Genomic DNA, 18,269 nt, shown 5'->3' with positions numbered 1-18,269 from the left:
AAAACACGCACCTTTTGTGAAATATGAATAAAGAAAGATTATGTAAAAAAAGCACGCACCTGAATGACATTGGAAACAACGGCCATGCATGCACAATGATAACATCAATAACGGAAAGTAAAACTTAGATAAGAGTACATAAGACAATACAGGAGAGTTAGGATAGCAAAGTATACTACATGTATCTTTCCTATCTGAAGATAGACGGAAATTTAATTTTTAAGATGAATTATTGAAGACGAGACATGTGCATTCATTCCTACAACATATTTATCGAGGATAAGTAACCTGCCCAACGATGTTAACATTAGTTACGGTGACCTATTACCACCGAATAGACCACCGAATGAGCGACGCGAATGTCAGCTAATGCTTCCCCTTCCCATTCAACAAGATCACACATTTGATGTACAATGTGGGCCTGTAGATACTGAAAAGTAGTCCTCAGTGGGTACTGCTACTACTATTACCACTACTATTACTATTAGTAAGACACGTGGAGTAACATGAATTACCATTTTGTCTCCGCGCCTCAGAAAACAAAGCCTGGGAAAACTCCAGCCGGTCCTCGTCCTCTTCTCTCCTCCGTCCAAGTTCTGTGGCTGGCCTAAGTAATGTAAGTACACACACTCTGCCCTTCTAATCTTTATATGGTAACATATTCGTAATTGTGAAAAAGTCTAAGCTGTGTTCCAACACAAAAAAGGAACTCGCCATAAATTTTCGGCCGAACACTCCGACCTTCTACATATTTGTAATTGATAGGGCGTTGGCTGGTGGTGTAGTGGTTGGGTACGGGTACGTCTTTTAAAAAATACACGTATAGTTACTGTAGAACACATTTGCGAATGAAATTGAACAATATTTAGTTCACACTATTGTCTTGATCTCCCCTATACTTCGTCTACGTCTCGTGGGTGTAGTTTCTGTGTAGCTTTAAGGCCGCGCTAAGTTACAGCCAATCAGGTATATTAGTATCCAGGTTATGCCTTGAGGTTCCTATCTATATATCCTGTACTCTATATGTTGTTACTCAAATGTTATAATTGTACTGTACGTTGTTGATTTTATTTCTATGTGAGGGAGGCAACTTGTAAAGGTTCTGGATCTGTTTGCCCTCCCATCACTTTGTGAATTCAAATAAACAAAAATATGTTTATGAACATATATGAAAAATATAATTATTGTTTTCGTACTTTAGGTTAATGTGGAGATGGGTTCTCATGAGATGAAGGACCTTGAAGCCAGCCTGGGTAAGACGAACGCTGCCTTCACCATGCACGAGACCAAGTTTGACAAGACGGACATCCAGTCCCGTCCGGTATCCCGCTCCTCCGTCTCCCCTCGCTCCCTTTCTCCACCGGGTTACGTGTGTGACGATGAAAGTAAGTGTAGAGAACTATTCCATTATGCAGTTATTGTCGTTCGTGTTTTGTGTCTGCATACCTATACATGTACATTTGAATTCAATACCTCCTCCAAGTAGTACATGGTGTTTCTTTATTCTGTCTTGTTTTTCAGAGTTTGCATAATTTAGTATACGTATGCCCTAAGCCGGAAGTTTAATTGATGTTTGTAAATATTGACCATTGTATATACGTTATTTATGTATGACGTCCGGGAAGACTAGTGGCGTGCCCTAGGGCACGTCATTAATGATTTTCTAGTAAAGTCTCCGAAAGTCTCAAAGTAAGAAACCGTAAGAAGGTCATCATTGAATAAAGAGACGTAAAAGGTATTACCTATGTCGCAGCGACACCTGTCCTGCAGTACAATGTGAACCAGTCAGAATTGCCCTGACGAAGATGACAGACGGTCACCGAAACGTCGGTGAGAATAAAGTTATAGTTGTGTAAAAAGATTCTCTTTATTCAGTGACGTACCAACCTGATGAAACTATTCACGGAGGTCACATTTTTCATGGAGAGAAGCTGTAGTGATAGACAATATATGTGGTATTCAAGTAGAGGACATTCACAATACATGCTGGCTGCGTACAACCAGAAATACATAATACTACCTTGAGTAACATTGGCAATGCTATTGAATCATCTGTGTGCCCGTCCCATTAAACCAATTTTCAGTTGCGGACTTCTCTAACATTGCATTTTTGTGTGTTTCAGATGACATCCCCGAGCCTAGGAACGTGACAGTGAAACTGCTGGACAAGATGCACCGTCTTGGGGAGATAGAGAAGACATGGCTGGACATGAAGAAGCCTCTCAAGCAGGTAGGACATTTTCTTCTTTCTGTACGTCCCTGGGGTTCGGTGAAAATACAAGTCTTAAAGTTTACAACACAAAGTATGGTAAAACGTATTTACACAGTACCGCTTGCTGGTCGCTGATATACATAACGGGGGCCGCCCTAAGATGCCCGCTTTTTTACGCGCTCGAAGTCACGGCGCTCCATCACTAGTTGCCAAAGAGTGGTCAAGTTTTGATCAATGAATTTTTAACACATTCATCTAGAGACCATACTTAAATAAGGAAGGCATCCATACTGTTCATGGACCCTTCACCCTCCGCGTTACAACTGGCAAACACCGAGGACGTTATCGTGAATATAAATTCCGATTTTGAGCTGCGTTAGACAGTGCGCCCTAACTTGCCACGCTTTTGGAATTTGCTCTCTTTGGAAGATGGTGACCAATTTAGACAAACATAGATAAAAATCTAATTTTATGATATATTAGCTTTCTTTTGATAGTAGAATTGTGATTGTGTGTACAGTGTGCTTCATGTCTCCCGCGAGGAGGGCTAAATCTTTCACAATCCAGGTCGTGTTTTCATGGGAAATGGGCGAAATGCACTGAATGCGGCGGCCCGACTAACTAAATCATTACGAAAAACGACAACGCCAGAATCACAAAAAAAAAAACTCTGTGTATGTATTGAGAAACATATTCGACATCACTCTGTGAATTTTCATTTTATAGACGGTACGAATCATTTGTTAGAGTAACAAATCTTTTGGGCGTTCGCTCGTCTGCCACCTGCGGGGCCACACTCCCTGGGGGAAAACAACTGATGCTTATGTTGTTTTTTCTATGGCCGGTCTTCTACTCAACAAACATTTGAAAACCAATATTTGTAGTGTTTTGTGAAGCTTTATTTCTTATGTGTATGTGTATGTTTCTTATCTGTGCTGCAGTATCAAGAAAAGCCGCCAGAATGAGCAAAATCAAATAATTTCTTCGATAGGTCAATACCTACGAGCTGCATAATAGTGTTCATAACAATCCATCTATAGAGTTATGCTATTAAGCTAAAACACACGTCACTAGACCGTTGCAAACGCTCCCAAGGCATACACCTTTTGTCAAAGGTTACTATCTAAAAGAGGTATCTCACTGCACTTGGGGCACTGGTGTGGCACTGTTGGGTTCGAAAGACTATTCGACAAACTTCAGAGATAAAGAACGACTTTTCTTACGTTTTCTTCATTTTGTTGTCTTCTAAGTCATACTTTTACGTATTACGCAATATCTAAATTATAAATGATAATATTGCAAAAATAAAGCAACAGAGCCGCAGTAAACGAACCCCGCAGTGCCGCACCAGTGCCCCAATTACAGTGAGATACCACCTTAATTTGTGGCTAGGTACGGGAAGACCTGGTGGCCGCCTTTCCTGATCAGCTGGAGTGGGGGGACTTCGTGTTCCTGACTCCCGGACTGACTCACGTCCCCACGGAGGCTGAAAACAAGAAACGTCTGAAGGACATTGTGGAATTAGGAGAAGACATCGTCACCATTCACATGGTGTAAGGTGCGTGGTGTTAGATAATCTTGAAGTGGACAATTTTGAAGTCAATGAACACTACTAGTTCAAGGTGCACTATGGAGAAGTGTGCTAGCGAGCCTATAGATCTTCATGCCCCCTGCAATGTCCTTACTGCCTCTAATATCCCTACCCCCTGTAGTAACTGTCTCCGTTGTCGTGTTTGTACCCCCTTAGTGTCGGTACCCCCTATGGTACTCTATAGGGGGTAAGGACACTTCAGGAGGTCAGGACACTGCAGCGGGTATGAGTGCTTCAGGGGGTACGGATTTACATGTGGGGTGGAAAAAAATACATCAATTCTCTGTGTCCTAAAGAAAATGTACGTTTGGACACGTACATTTTTTTTTTACTAACTTTGTTGATATTGTACAAAAGCGCAAAACATTTAGCACAATAGGATCCTGCGAAAGGTCTCGTCCAATCCAAAATGATTAGATAACCCATTGTAAGCATTGCTTTCATGAGACATATGGTGTTTGTTTCCTAAATCCCTAATACATTTGTTCATTATTCAGTTTTTTAAATGGCATTTGTATTTTCTGTCATTCTAACAAGATTTCATTTCGTTCCAGACCTGACCATCGCACGGACAAAGGACTTGGATCGTCACATATTTTGTTTGCTGTGTTTTTGCTTTAAAATGATCAACACGATACTATTCAACGGGATAAGCCGCAAAACTTTATAAGTTGTTCTACCTCGTAATTCCCTCCTACTACAAAAAATCAACGATGCAATCCTACCATTATGTATTGACTAAAAGCGACAATGAGAAGCCAGACTTAAACTTGTAACAGTGTAACTGTTGTGTAACGTCGTGACTGTATCCCCTATACAGTTGTAATCATTACAGACGTAACCATTAAGATTTCTGACTGGTCGTTGATTATGTTGGTACTAAGTATCAACGAAGGTCACGTGAATTGTCGTGCAAGATGAAAACCATACAAGATCTTTTTTCATATATACATTTAAGATGAACCAGCACTTTTACATAAAGTTTTGTGCCAACAAGCATTTTGCATAAACTTGTATGTATGTTGACGTTTGTTAGCTAGACTGGTCACTCATAAATCAATGCATAATAAGAGAGCGTGAAATATAACTGCAATATGGTGATATCGTCATTAATTTGTGTCAAATGACATAGTTACTTTATCTAACTTTTTTATTCAATAATAAGAGAATATTCCTTAGTGCCGTCTACGTCTTGGCTTAAGTCATATAACAGTAGATCGTAAGGCGTTATTGACACCTCCTAGAGAGCATAAGACACCAAGATATAACATCTCCTTAGCATCCTTAACAAGAAAGACGATCCATCCATTGCAAAGTACCTTTCCCAAAGGCACAAGATTGGTAATATGACAGGATTTTTTCGAACCCGGTACCAATTGGTTCTGAGCTAAACAGGGTCACAAGGTCAAAGCTTGAACCCTTGACCTTTCGAATGCAAGGGGAACACTCCCAAGGACATTTTGACTTGTCATTTGACGGACACAGAAGATTACTGACTTTCTGGATCAAGCAAGGTTACGGAAAATAGGTTCCTTTTCTCCACATGTTCGTGTAAGCTCCAAAAGCGACGTGGGAAACACCTGACTTCGCTTGAACAATACCATATTCCCACGTCTGTAGAACTCGATTATTTGGGTAAATCCACTTAACCTTGCACATTGGGAGCTTAAGGTCATCTTTAGTATCAGATGACATTGCATGAAGTTGGAGCCTTGATTTTACTTTTTCGCATGGAAAACGTCAGATTTATTGATTCCTTCTGTAATAGAGGTGAGGTCATAAACGTCTTATGATCGTCGAACGATCACAAACTAAGGGCATTCTTGTGTTAGTCGTGTATAGTCGTGCAAAATTCTGCTATCTTGTTACGGAAAATGCTGTCTTGGATCATTGTCGGCGGTTGAATCTGTCATAGCCTGTTTGAAAATACTACAGCACCAAAATCGTACAACGACATACGAATGTGACCGTCTCCTTATGGTTCATAAACAAAGAAAGTGACGCGTAGCTATGGTCCCAAACTCTAACTCATTCGTGAGATTTCTAGCAACCCTACGACAAAACTGACTGTCACAAGTTGAGGAAAGATGATGAATTTGACAGTTGCTTTTCAGCATCCACAAACAATAATCTACTAGTTATGTACGTCATGTCTGTTTTCGTTTGAATGAACGAACGCTTCTGTCGAAGATCTGTTGTACAGCGAATGTGAAAGAGACTTGCCAGTGCAAACGTTCATACAAACATACATCTGTCACAAACATGTTTCTATTACAAGCCTCCTTACTCTCCCAAAGACGACAGAACTACTACTTCCAACATGCATACAAAATACACAAAACATGGGGTTCGTCATTGAATGATATTTGGACTACTACTAAGCTTTTTAGCTATGATCAACCCGACTAAAATAGACTTATAGTTCCCATTCGTCCCTGTCTGCGTGTCAACACAGCTCTAGTAAGCATATAACAAGGTGTACAGACTAAATGCATTTACAGTAATGAGATTCAGAATATAACAATTACGGACGGATTTCTGGCGCCGTAGCTTGTTGTATACAGACCTCCAAACATCCGTTCTAAAATGTTCATGTGATTTCATAGATTAAAACTTAGAATGGGTGACCAATTTGACAATGAGACCCGCTGACAACTTAAACCTGTTTTCAACGAGGTAGCAAAGTGGGATGAAAATAGTTGCGTCATTCTTTATTCGGGTCCAGCTTTATTCTAATACTTTGGATTACGACCTCTAACTATTTTAACTGTTAGAAGTGTTGTTAATTCTATAGCTAGTACTTTCCATGTCTCTAAGTGACAGTCTGACCACTGTTTGTAGGTGTTTGCTTTTTCAAAGTGAATATACAAAGTCTTAGCACGTCCTCACTTCGAAGTTGCTAAAAGACCACTCTGGCAACCCCATGCGCATAAGATCTAAAAGCGGTGTACGATGCATGTGTCTTACTTTGGGCATATGCAACACATAATTTTAGTCACGATTTAATGGCAAAGGCAATTACTTGCCATGTATATCAAGAAACAAGACAATACGCCTTTAAAGAATAGAAAATCGGAACGCCTTAAAAGACTAGGAGGGAAAGAAAGTTACATACAGAAACTACAACTATCACAATCACAATTTCCATATCACAAACACAATGTTCAAGAAGAGGAATAGCACTTTATTTTTCTATTTTTTGATAACTGTACGTCAGTTTTAAGTTTTGCTACGCTTGTTTTAAGTTTTGCCTCGCACGACGAAACTTCTCTGGTTATTGTGCCTGAATGAAGATGGTTTCTTTCATGTCCGGACAACAGACTGGGAAACACTATCCACGTGAATGGACTACAGGTAAGTTACACTTCTTACATCAGATACGCCCTTTTGTCTGATAACCTTTCATAACCACAGGTTGAAGAGATAGAGTGATGTATGGCCGCTCCCGTTACGGGTCAGCAGAAGATACAGGGTCATCGTTCTTACGGTTAGCTCATTGACACCGGAGTCGGGCCACTTACACCATGGCCGACCTGGTTTGGGTGACTCCACAGGGTTTTTACGGGGGTGTTTATCAAATAGGGCGCATGGCTATACGCATGACCAGGGTGAAATATGATACAGTGTACGTGTGAGTAAAGTGTTGCATAGAGAAAGCTGATTGGTTGATGAGAAACATTACACTTGCGGAATATCATGACCACGCCCCCTTTTATAATGATTGATGGAAGGACAAGTCGAAGAGTCTTGTCAAGAGGCATGAAGGATCTGTTTGTTTGAGGGAAGGGGGTAAGGTTTAGACAAAAATTATAGAGATGAAGTCCTAATAAATCTATAGCCATAAAGTGGTGTCCCTACACATATCTGGTATCACAAGAAAGCATAATGGTGAAATTTAAAGATACTTTTCTTATGTTCGCCAACTTGTTTTTTTCTGCTATGCAAACTTTTGGAAAATGTCTCCAGTGTAGAATAACATTTATGGGCTAATAGTCAAAAGTGATGTAATGCCTTGATAGTGCAAAGTATAAACAACATACCTAATTAATGTAGTAAAGAAAATATGACGAAAAGTGTGTACAGTATAGTAGAGTCCTGTGATTTCGCATCCATTTGCTTCTGCGAGTAACGCTGAACAATATCCTTCTGACTTGCGATAGCAGCTTGCCAAACGTTAAATCTTAAAAAGCAAAAAAACTTAACACACATACAAAAGTTCTTAAAAGTTCGTTAAGTTTTGCCCATAGGTGTTCTGCATGTACGCGTTTCCAGAACTTTCTACGTCTCTTGTGGGACTCTATAGGTTGGACATTCCCAAGATGCATAAATATCTTAACAGCATTTACAAATAAGATATTATGTAAGACACCACCGTTTATTTCATAAGGAAAACACATTTCTCAAATCTTTGCAGTCCGAATCTCTGCTGTGCCTCCTTGATACTACTGACATTCCGTCATCACAATAAACTGAACAATTACGCGCCAATGAAGGACCAGATCCCTTCTTTAGTTACTCCATCCCGGTGTTCAGTTTCCCTCGAGTTAAAGGGAAACAAAGGCAAGCCGCTTACACAGCAGATCAAATTATGATATTGTGAGGCGAGGTTTACAAAGCAGGGGATGGCCACGTCTTAGAGGAGGTGACTCAGTGCAGCACATAACCCTGGCCTGTGCTGACGACGTTGTCGCAGCCTTACAGGGCCTTCGAGAAAAAAAACTTTGTCTTTGAACCTTTTAGCCTCAAATCTTTTCCCGTCTTGAGCAGAGGATGGCACCAGGAAGAGTTGCAGGTGTTCTGGTGGCCGTCTTGGCTCTGACTTCGCTGCACGAGGCAGGGGCAGGTAAGGAACTTTACCTTCTTACCTCGTCGTCTTACGGCGGTCAAGGGAAGGGCGGAGAATTGAGGGATTTCCTGTGAGAAAAAGTTTTGCAGTAGTCTCACGCTGTTGTACGCATAAGGACAAGCACAGGGAACCTTACCTATCGCTAGTGAGCAAGGTTATTCGTCTGAAATATTGTAAACCTTTCACGTTGGAGTATATATCTAAAATACAAATACAAAAGTATTGGAATTGGTAAATCAAGCGTGTACAAATCAATTGTTTTATGAATGTTTTGTCAGGTAATCCATGTCGCCTTGCGCAGCGCGAACTGTTCCGTTTTTTTTATGTTGCCATTGCACTGGTATGCTTATAGGATAATCCTTTTATTCTTTCTTAGCGCATTTCTGAAAGCGCATTTCTGAAAGCGAATGTGTCAATCATTAGGTAATAGTCGGCCCCGGCCGGTTGAGGTCCCCCTCTATTTTTGTCACTGCCGTCCATGCCATCCGTCAGTTACATTAAGTGCAAACTAAAGCTAAAGCCTGGGTCACAACCCGCCGTACGTGCAAATACGTGCTGTTTACGTGCCAAAACGTGGGCAATCTTGTGGGATCCGTAAGTGGTAAGTACGGCCTCCGTACGAACTCGTAGGGAATCCGACGGATTTTGGAGCATGCAGACACGCCGCAGAACTTTACGTGCAGGCAAAACTTTGCGACCAACAGGCTGCAGATTCGCCCCCCGTACGTGCCAGTACGGTCGACGCGCGCCTGTCCTTTACAGCCTAAACGTTTTCAGAAATAAGTGGCGGACGTGGCCTCCCCAAAAAAACGTACGGACAAATTGCACGCACGGCGGGCTGTGCCCTTGGCTTAAGCATCACAACGTGTACTTTATGATATACCCGTAGACTAAGCGTTTCGTTCTCCGTAATATTTTTGTTTTTCAATTCATTTCCCCAAAGGCTGAGCTGGATTTTTAAATTCCTGACATGATTTCATTATGGTTATGTCCGTTTGCTGTAATTGTATTTCCTAATAAGTATGCGAAGTTTTCTGTGACCTTAATTAACAGCTGGGTATTCTATTTTGATGTTTGGCGGAGAAGCCGTACGTGTTCATGATCATGACGTCGCATGACATTCTTTGTGAAATTCCAGCCCGATTTTCCCTGCCGTTTATCTTGGTTCTTCTGTTGTCTGTTGCTTCCTCCTTTGCCTCTCTTTGTAGTTTGGTACTGATCTATACATGCGCGCTTAAGTACACGATGTAGCATTGCTATTTTCAGTAGAAGAAAACCTTTTTAGTGTCGCTTTTTTAGCGTTTCCATTCGTTTTTACAATGTGAATAGCGGACAGGGAACGCAACGTTAACGTTATCCACGAAGATGTAAAACCGTGTAGTGGACTCTTGGGGCAGGGTGCATGGATGGCGTTTTGGTGATGATTGCATAGTGTGCTATAATTTCTGACAACGTGCTGATACAGTCACTAGCGTTCTGCCGTCCAGTCCAAAGACCAATTGATGATTCTCTGCGTCTTGGGGCTCTTTTAGCATCTTTTGTGAGCTTCCACCAAACTTCCACCAAACATTACATATAGCCTGGTATCAATACTATTCTAGATCTCTGATTCGTTCCTTCATGATACAATCGCTTGAGAAGCGATCGGAAGAGCGAATCAAAACTTGAATAGGATACATGGATACCTGGCTAACCAAATTGGACTATCTATTCAGACTTAACACGCCTGACGCACAATTAACACTGCAGATGTCTGCCCTAGAAAACGGAAACTAAGCGATTGCCTTGCCTGGAGTTTTTATACGTATTTGAGCTTCGTGGATTTTCGTCGAAACTTCTAGAGGGAGACAGGACCGCCTCGGCTATACTTTTGGGTGTTCTTAGACTTTGCCGAGGACACACCGCACTTCTTGTCACCGAAGAAAAAAATGCAGCTACAGATGTAGCCTCGTCCAAAAGTGATAAAATTGTCCTCAACTTTTAAGCCTAAAAAAACTTCTACAACCGTTTAGATCTTCAGTATTTGTTTTGCGACATATTCTGGTTGCATGTGTAGGATGAAACCTGCAGAGGATATGCAAGTGGCGAGGATCTAGGAAAGAATTGAGATGGCTCGGAGAATGACTAGAAGTATACGCAAAAAGTTAGCTTGATTCAACGCAATAGAAGTATGATTGATCTGATTCCATTTCTACGGTGTTATGAGATTGCAAAGTTTCGAATATAATTTGCTATTCGCCAAGCTTTAGTAAACATAGACTTTTACACATGAAAACTTCAGTTCAATCGACAGTAGTTTCGTGAACACATGTTTGCTAAAGGCTTTGGTCCCAATTGGAAAAAGAAGCCCTGCCGGGCGGTTCGCGTGCTGTTTTTTGCACTTTCCGGGCGTGAAGGTACCCCAAAGTGCAAAAAGTCGGACTTATAACCGGGACCCTGTAACAAATAGACGCCGTGACCTACCCGTGGGGAACACTGACGTACACCCCCGGTATCCGGCAGTTCAACGGGACAAATTTGTGGCTGCGGAGCCCGGCCGGGGTTACATCCCTGACGGGCACCGGTGCAATTGGGGCCTAAGCCTAAGCAGAACTCTGCGTCATTTGTTTGTTTGTTTAATCATTTGACGTCCGTGCACATAAATCACTCACTCGAACGAGCCTATAGTCACGTCCTCAAGGTCAATGACCATAATTTCCGCTAATCTTGTTAAGTCAGATCCAGCTTGTCTGTGCGCATCTCTTGCGGCATTTTGTACTCTCCTTTATGGGGACCTACAGGGCGTTTGCCCAAGATTCTAGAGATCCAGGGTCAAAATCCTGTCTTACTACCTATCTTGTGCCACACGATGACTTTCCTCACTCCACCCAGGTGTAAAAATTGGTACCTGGCTTTTCTTGGGGACATAAAAGGCGTTGGAAAGAGAGGCATGGGCACCGCCCCCAATACCGTGCCCTAGACACAGACTAGTGAATAACAACCCACTGCCCCTCATCTCACCAGTTTGCCATGAATTGGAAGAGTCTCCACTATATTTAGTTCTAACGTACTAGACAGACACATTAAACGTTGCAAAACATACCCAAAACAAACGCGGGTGAAAATTTACCAAAAGACCACATATCCTTCGTAAATTATGAACGCGATGTTAACATCCAAACGACGCAACGTCGAACCAGAACATAACACGGATGATTTTACCAATGGACAATCCAGAAAAAAAATTCAATAAAGTGGTATGATACTTCGTTTAAAAGTTTGGCTCAGACTTACAACTCTGTGTTTTTCGCCGAATTGTCTCAGCGAATTCATTTCTTCTGCAAACCACCACAAACCTTTTCTGTGCAATTTGCACATCTTTTTTCATCCCTCGAAAAACGTCTTTACTATTCCCACGCATGTATACAGATGCACACAACCGTGTCCATTGTCTTTACAATCTAAATAATGCGTTTCGTATTAACATACCTCCGTTCAATTGGAATCATATCAAATTTGTTTGCACTCTTCGTGTATTTTGTATCGGATTGTTTATCTTTATGTACAGCCACTATCCGGCCACCTCTTTAACTATGTCACTACAAACTCTTACTCTGAATCAAAGTTGCTGTTGTTTTCTCCGTTGCCACGTTACGCATTGTCCGACGACGAGTAAACCAGCACCATAATGGAAAATAGGGGAACTCAAAAGACACAAAAAGCCTTTCTAGTCGCTGACAGAAACATCGTACAATGGACATGGGTTTGTGTCTGCGGTTACTTCTAGCGTAGTCAAAACAGTTAGAGCCTTTTCACTTTTTTGCATGACCCGATGCCCCTGCGCGTGGTTTCGGTGGTATTGGCTTTAACTGTTGTGGTAAATTAACGGTAAAAGGATAACGAGTAGCTAAGTAACCGCAAAACTAAGTAACTAACTACCCAACCGACCTACCGACTGACCGACCTACCGACTGACCGACCTACCAACCAAATAACCGACCGACCAACCAACCAACCAACCAACCAACCAACCAACCAACCAACCAACCAACCAACCAACCAACCAACCAACCAACCAACCAACCAACCAACCAACCAACCAACCAACCAACCAACCAACCAACCAACCAACCAACTGACCGACCGACCAACCAACCAACCAACCAACCAATCAACCAACCAATCAACCAACCAACCAACCTACCAACCAACCAACCAACCAACCAACCAACCAACCAACCAACCATTAACATTAGTTTTTGTAAAATTACAAACGACCCAATTTTTTTCATCTTGGAACAGACGAGCTTCACCTCGTTCCTAAGAAAATAGACTGCAACCCCCCAAAGCTCCATGATTTGATATATTGTAAAATACATTTTTCGTCTTCAGCATTTCCATTACACGTGTACATACCCCCAACCTTACAAAGCGTGCCTTCAACCTACCGGGCAAAAGTGTCAGGTTCACGTGGGTAAAGTTTGCAAACATCTCTCCCAGTGCGTCACGCCTTTGTGCGTCGGTAACGTCCGGCAACTTGACTTTTAACTCAGTCGGGCAACTAAAAACATGTTGTGCTGTATCCCGTGTCGTTCTGAGACTAGAACCTTCTCAGGCGGAGTTTGAGAAAGCAAGAGTTGGCTCACTCACACGATTAAGGCCGATGGTAGTGGCTAGCTGCCCTCTTCTAACATTTCGAAAGCATTCCGCTGTTTTCCGTAGCAATTTGCTATTTAGTCGCAACCCTACCCTGCAGAACCTTGTGATCATCATTTCTGAAGAAGGCCTTTCACCTCAAATCTAAGAAGAAATACTTACAGCACTCAGTGATTTTGAGTTACCTGCACATTGTTCTGTCGAGTTGTTGTTGGTCTAGTAGCCTACGGATTCGTATTCATAGCACTTAAGAGAAAGCCTCTATCCTGAATCCGGATTGCTAACCACAAAACCACAACGTTGACACTTTTATATACCCTAGAAAATAGGGCAGGAGACTGTCAAACGACGAAATTGTCCCCGTGGATGTATACTCAGTTCAATGACCTGTAGACTGTTATAACATAAATGTTTACCGCAGAGAACCGGTTATTTTACCGGTAGTGGTCGTCGTCTTTGTCCATAGACACTCGGGATCTCTGTTATTAGAATCGCCAATTTTACTGACAGAGACTTTGATCGGGATCTCTACCCAAAGAATCACCGATTCTGCAAGATCGCAGTCTCTACACTACATGTACTGACATACGTCAAAAGATACATCTTGTGGACCACACCTTAGTCATGTTTTAACAAAGCCGCAACGGCAACACTCGTGTAGTGTCACGTTCACGTGTATTTTGTACACACCCCCACGATGTTGTCTTTTTGTTTGCATTACAACTTGACTTTTGACACTGTCTCCGACAACTCAAAACACTGCGCAACATCCTGTGAGATTCTGAGGCAAGGACGTTGGTTGATGTAGTGACTAATGTACATTATGAGAAAAAGAGTGTTCGCAAGATTACACGGTGCTAACATAACACATTGTAACGTTATTACATGACTTGGTTGGCATATGAAAACAAGTCAAAGCCACACCGCAAACGTACATAAAACACCATCGTTTTATCGTTTTGAAAATTTTATTTCAGGCACAAAACTGACAAGAATTCTTAAAGAATATTTGTTTTCACCACTTACGCTTATGGCAAATGTTAAGCTCTTTTCTCCCAAAGTGTGTTTTGTGTTACAACACTAGTGGTTGGTCTCATTAAGGTACTTTTACACGGTGTTAGGCTCCTTTAACGTGACCCTAGGTAGATCTAGCCCCTACATGTACGGTTCCCTATAAGGCAAGCTTTTACTCCCAACAACGTTAAACCCCAAAGCTTTTGACTAGCTTGGTAGGTGCAATGCGTAAGTCATCCATCAAGACTCAGCTAAGTCGTAAGCATTGTAGCTGTCTTTAAAACCCGATCAAAAACCAGCCCTACGGTCTCTATTAGTGTCTTGAAGAGACCCGTGTCCTTGATACGCTATACAAAACACGTGCCGATGAAACCAGCACCTTACCAAAGGCGTATCAATGACAGTATAAAGTTTCCTGCGGACAAAAAATAGTTGTGGTGTTTGACAGTTGTCAAGTAAACACACATATCACGCCACCAGGTGATGAAAGGGTTGTGTGATGTGAAGAAGAATGAGATTTTTTCACCCAACCTCTGACAACTGGGAGGGTCTTCACAAAGATGCGTTCAAAAGCAGTATACCAACTATGTACACACTGTGTCAGAGTTCAATACTTCAAGCAGCAAGAACGCCCGCTGTTGAACTCTGTCTTCTTTTGTTTCTTTCTCAAAAGAAGGATCCAGAAAGAACTTAAGGTCGTCGACCTAGATTGACAGACACTGTAAGCGTTAGTGTCATGAATATGTCCGTTCTAAACTAGAGCACCAATTGTCTACAACGTAACGGAACGCTACATCATCTAAAAAAGTAGTATCTTCAGGGTAATTTCATCCTATTTTGTAGGTGGATCTCAAAACATGTACTTAAGATCGTACTTTGTTTTCAATGTTTGTCACCAGTAGAATTGACGCAAAAATGCGCACCTGACGCCAGACGTCGGAAGCTAATTTACCTGTCCGTAAGAAAACACCTGACCACAGACAACGGTGTTATTGAAAGTGTGTCCACTCTATTCCTTTCAAATGCAGTAGTTTCGGACAGCATTACACGAACCCGATACACACAAGTAGTCACCCTTTCTTCCTAACGTGTTTCAGGGCTTCTCTACATACATTCCTGTCTATTTTTGAATGTTTATAAATTGTTATCGCTTGAAATAGGAGTTTCCGTCTTGTTTTTGAATAAACACGGGGACGCCAACAAGAATCAGACCAAGCATCATGTGTTTATTGTTACTGCATGTAATACGATTTTCGTCTTGTTTTACCTAAAGTAATACGTAAATGGACCGGTGGTTATATAGCTCATAATAGGTCGATGAAGGGAAATAGTGAAAGAATCTTACTACACTTTTGCATACGCTCCAGCAAACTACAGTCTTTTGCGTCTTTGCCACCTGAAATCTAATGACAGCAAGCTTAAGAAGTACTGACAACAAGTCTATGTTCTTCATTTCTTCCTCCTTAATTTTCTTGATAAACTAAGATAGAGCTGAAGATTGCGTTCGTTGTAAAAAAAAAGAAGTAATTTTTAGATGTAGTCCCGGGCCTCGAACTTAGAAAACACAAGATGGTCGACATCACACACTCAACATTGTAACAAGCGCTATTGTTCACAATTCGAGGAGAAATCATTGTCTATAAGTTGGGACTGTTGGCACACATCTTGACATCTTGACGTCAACTAAAAGAAATCCGTATCAAGTAAAACGACTCAGTAGAGGACTTCCATAGCTCCATGGCTTGTTTCAACTAGGTGACAGGCTCAAGACACAGAACCAAAATTTTGTCAACTTCCCAAAACGTCACAAAGATAGACATCAACCAATTTACGACTTAACTGTTATCCTTGTTGCGGACTAGACATCTAATGTTGTCCACGTATATGGCAGTCGTAAGCTTGTGTATGTAGATTATTTTCAAGTAATTCAATAAAACTCCTTTACATGGATGTGACTCTTGGTAAAGTACACGACATCATTATGTCAGCACACTCATGCCTATCGTGTCTCAGATAATTCTCTGTAAAACAAATCAATAAAGAATCGAACGTCTTGTCGACATTTACTCGTGGTGCTGGGGCCTAAAGCCCCCTTCTTAATTGAATCTTCTTCTAGATAGAGGTATACTACGTTATCATTATTGTGCACATTGTTGCCAACTTGTGAATAGTATATGGATGCCCGACACTGCAAAAAAAAAGCGATGATACAGAATGTATAATCAAGGAAGATGAATATATAATCATTGTCTCCCCCACAGTCACCATTAACAGTGTCAGCCCAACAGCTGGCAGTAGAAAGGGAGGAACTCGGGTGAAGATCTTTGGAAGTGGTAAGTCCAATATTGCAGTTAATGTTGGTATTGAACAGTAACGTAGTACTACATAACGTAAGTAATTCTACTGTTTAACATTAAGGTAAGCAAAGCTAGTGCTTAACAAGAACGCGATACGGGCCTCCAAAATGTAAAAATCTTCACTCCCGTTCTTGGGGCTAACGTCACATTTCCAAACCGGGGCACGCCCGGGCTGTTTGTAGAAACGAATAATAGAAATGTATCCGTCGTAAAAATATACACAAGTAATGCCCACGTCTTGTGTAGTTTGGTGTCTTTTATATCATACTTCGTTCCCGATAACTGCCCGACCGAGCCCCGGTTCGGAAATGTGTATAGAACGTGTTTATAACTTACTTTTCTTGAGAGAGCAGACGTTATCAGATCAAATTGTTATAATCAACACATGCTAGAAATGTTACCCTCTAATAATTTGTGGTGCTTTCTTTCTGTTCCAGACATCCCGAAGGACTTCAGCATGGATTTCGATGTGGTGAGTGTGAACTTCGTGAGCTCCACCCAGTCGTATCCGTGCGATGTGGAGAGGACATCCGTCAATGACAAGCAGATCGAGTGTTACACAAGGTGAGTAAACTCATTTGCATAAACTCGTTTGCATAGACTAGTGATTTGTCATAGTTCTAAATCAAAACGGCATTGTATTAACAGAAGTATATACCTGATTTTCGCGCTAGTCTTTAGTCTTCTTCAATGTGAATGTCCAGTCACTAACTTAAAGGTCATGTGACCTTATTAGAACGATACTACAGTAAGGGGTCAAAGGCTCCTAGAAGCCTGTACCGACTCCACGCTACAATAACAGTTACTGTTGTTACTTTAGCATTCTGATCAAAATTGTGGAGAACGGTCATGCTTTATAGAATCTACAATGATTCGAGTATTAATTGTATAGGGAAAGACCTACTTTTCTGGCTCCTTAACTGTTTGTTTATTTCTGTCGCAGCGCCATGCCGCTGGGCAAGTACACACCCGAAGTGACCGTGTGCACCAGCGCAAATTCTCGCGACTGTACCACCTTCAGATGTGACGATCCGGAGGTGTGCACCTTTGAGGTGAGACAACAACATGTTTTAGGACGCTATTCCGTCTTACCCCTGTGCCACCATGATTTTTAAAATATTGTCGATACTCTCTATGGTAACCATAACCGTGTACGTAAGACTTCACTACGCTTAATTCCTCGTTTTTTTTTGTACATGTATCTTGGGAGCACAAATACATGCTCTCCCGATAGCTACAACATGAAGATCAACACCAAATCTCTTCCTCCTACAGACAACTAACTGGAGGACACCGTTCATCCAGACTATCACCCCCAACACCGGGTATCCAGGTGAGTAGCGAATCATACTTGTGTTGGGTCGTGTTGCGTAACGGCTCAGAACGAATTTGCAAGTGTTCGGCTCAGAACCAAATTCAATGCAAGTGGTCTCGGGTTCGAATTCTGTCATGTCAATCTGCCTGGCATTAGATATTTAAGACTTTGATATTTTGAATCTGAAATTTTTAAAATCTACCTACACCTTGTCTTCGAAAAATAGACAAACTTTTATTTACATGAAAGTACATAATAATGCCCTATGATACAGCACAACATGTTATGCTGCCCCTACG

At 41.5% G+C, this 18,269-nt stretch overlaps 2 protein-coding genes across 2 annotated transcripts in view; both read left to right on the top strand.

Annotated features, from left to right (window-relative positions):
- Positions 1-4,912, top strand: part of LOC118422228 (fibrocystin-L-like) — a 45,123-nt gene extending 40,211 nt beyond the window's left edge. Inside the window, exons 56-60 of the mRNA XM_035829745.1 lie at positions 537-616; positions 1,202-1,385; positions 2,124-2,230; positions 3,605-3,770; positions 4,358-4,912. Of these exons, the coding sequence (XP_035685638.1) occupies positions 537-616; positions 1,202-1,385; positions 2,124-2,230; positions 3,605-3,769 (536 nt within the window). The 3' untranslated portion in view covers position 3,770; positions 4,358-4,912. The remainder of the gene's footprint in view (positions 1-536; positions 617-1,201; positions 1,386-2,123; positions 2,231-3,604; positions 3,771-4,357) is intronic.
- A 3,517-nt stretch (positions 4,913-8,429) lies between these two features.
- LOC118422227 (fibrocystin-L-like) lies at positions 8,430-17,996 on the top strand. Its single transcript, XM_035829744.1, has 5 exons — positions 8,430-8,646; positions 16,560-16,631; positions 17,093-17,219; positions 17,599-17,707; positions 17,931-17,996. The coding sequence occupies exons 1-5, from the start codon at positions 8,574-8,576 to the stop codon at positions 17,994-17,996; spliced, it is 447 nt and encodes a 148-aa protein (XP_035685637.1). The 5' UTR covers positions 8,430-8,573.
- Positions 17,997-18,269: the final 273 nt, after the last annotated feature.

Source organism: Branchiostoma floridae, chromosome 9 (genome assembly GCF_000003815.2).
Source record: "Branchiostoma floridae strain S238N-H82 chromosome 9, Bfl_VNyyK, whole genome shotgun sequence".
Classification (NCBI taxonomy): domain Eukaryota; kingdom Metazoa; phylum Chordata; class Leptocardii; order Amphioxiformes; family Branchiostomatidae; genus Branchiostoma; species Branchiostoma floridae.
This window is presented reverse-complemented; position numbering and strand designations above follow the sequence as displayed.

Bases quoted from the DNA above. Each gene is read 5' to 3' on its own strand.
- LOC118422227 (XM_035829744.1), top strand. From the start codon at position 8,574: ATGGCACCAGGAAGAGTTGCAGGTGTTCTGGTGGCCGTCTTGGCTCTG. The intron at 8,647-16,559 runs GTAAGGAACTTT...TCTCCCCCACAG, and splicing joins GCTGCACGAGGCAGGGGCAG to TCACCATTAACAGTGTCAGC. The intron at 16,632-17,092 runs GTAAGTCCAATA...TTTCTGTTCCAG, and splicing joins GGTGAAGATCTTTGGAAGTG to ACATCCCGAAGGACTTCAGC.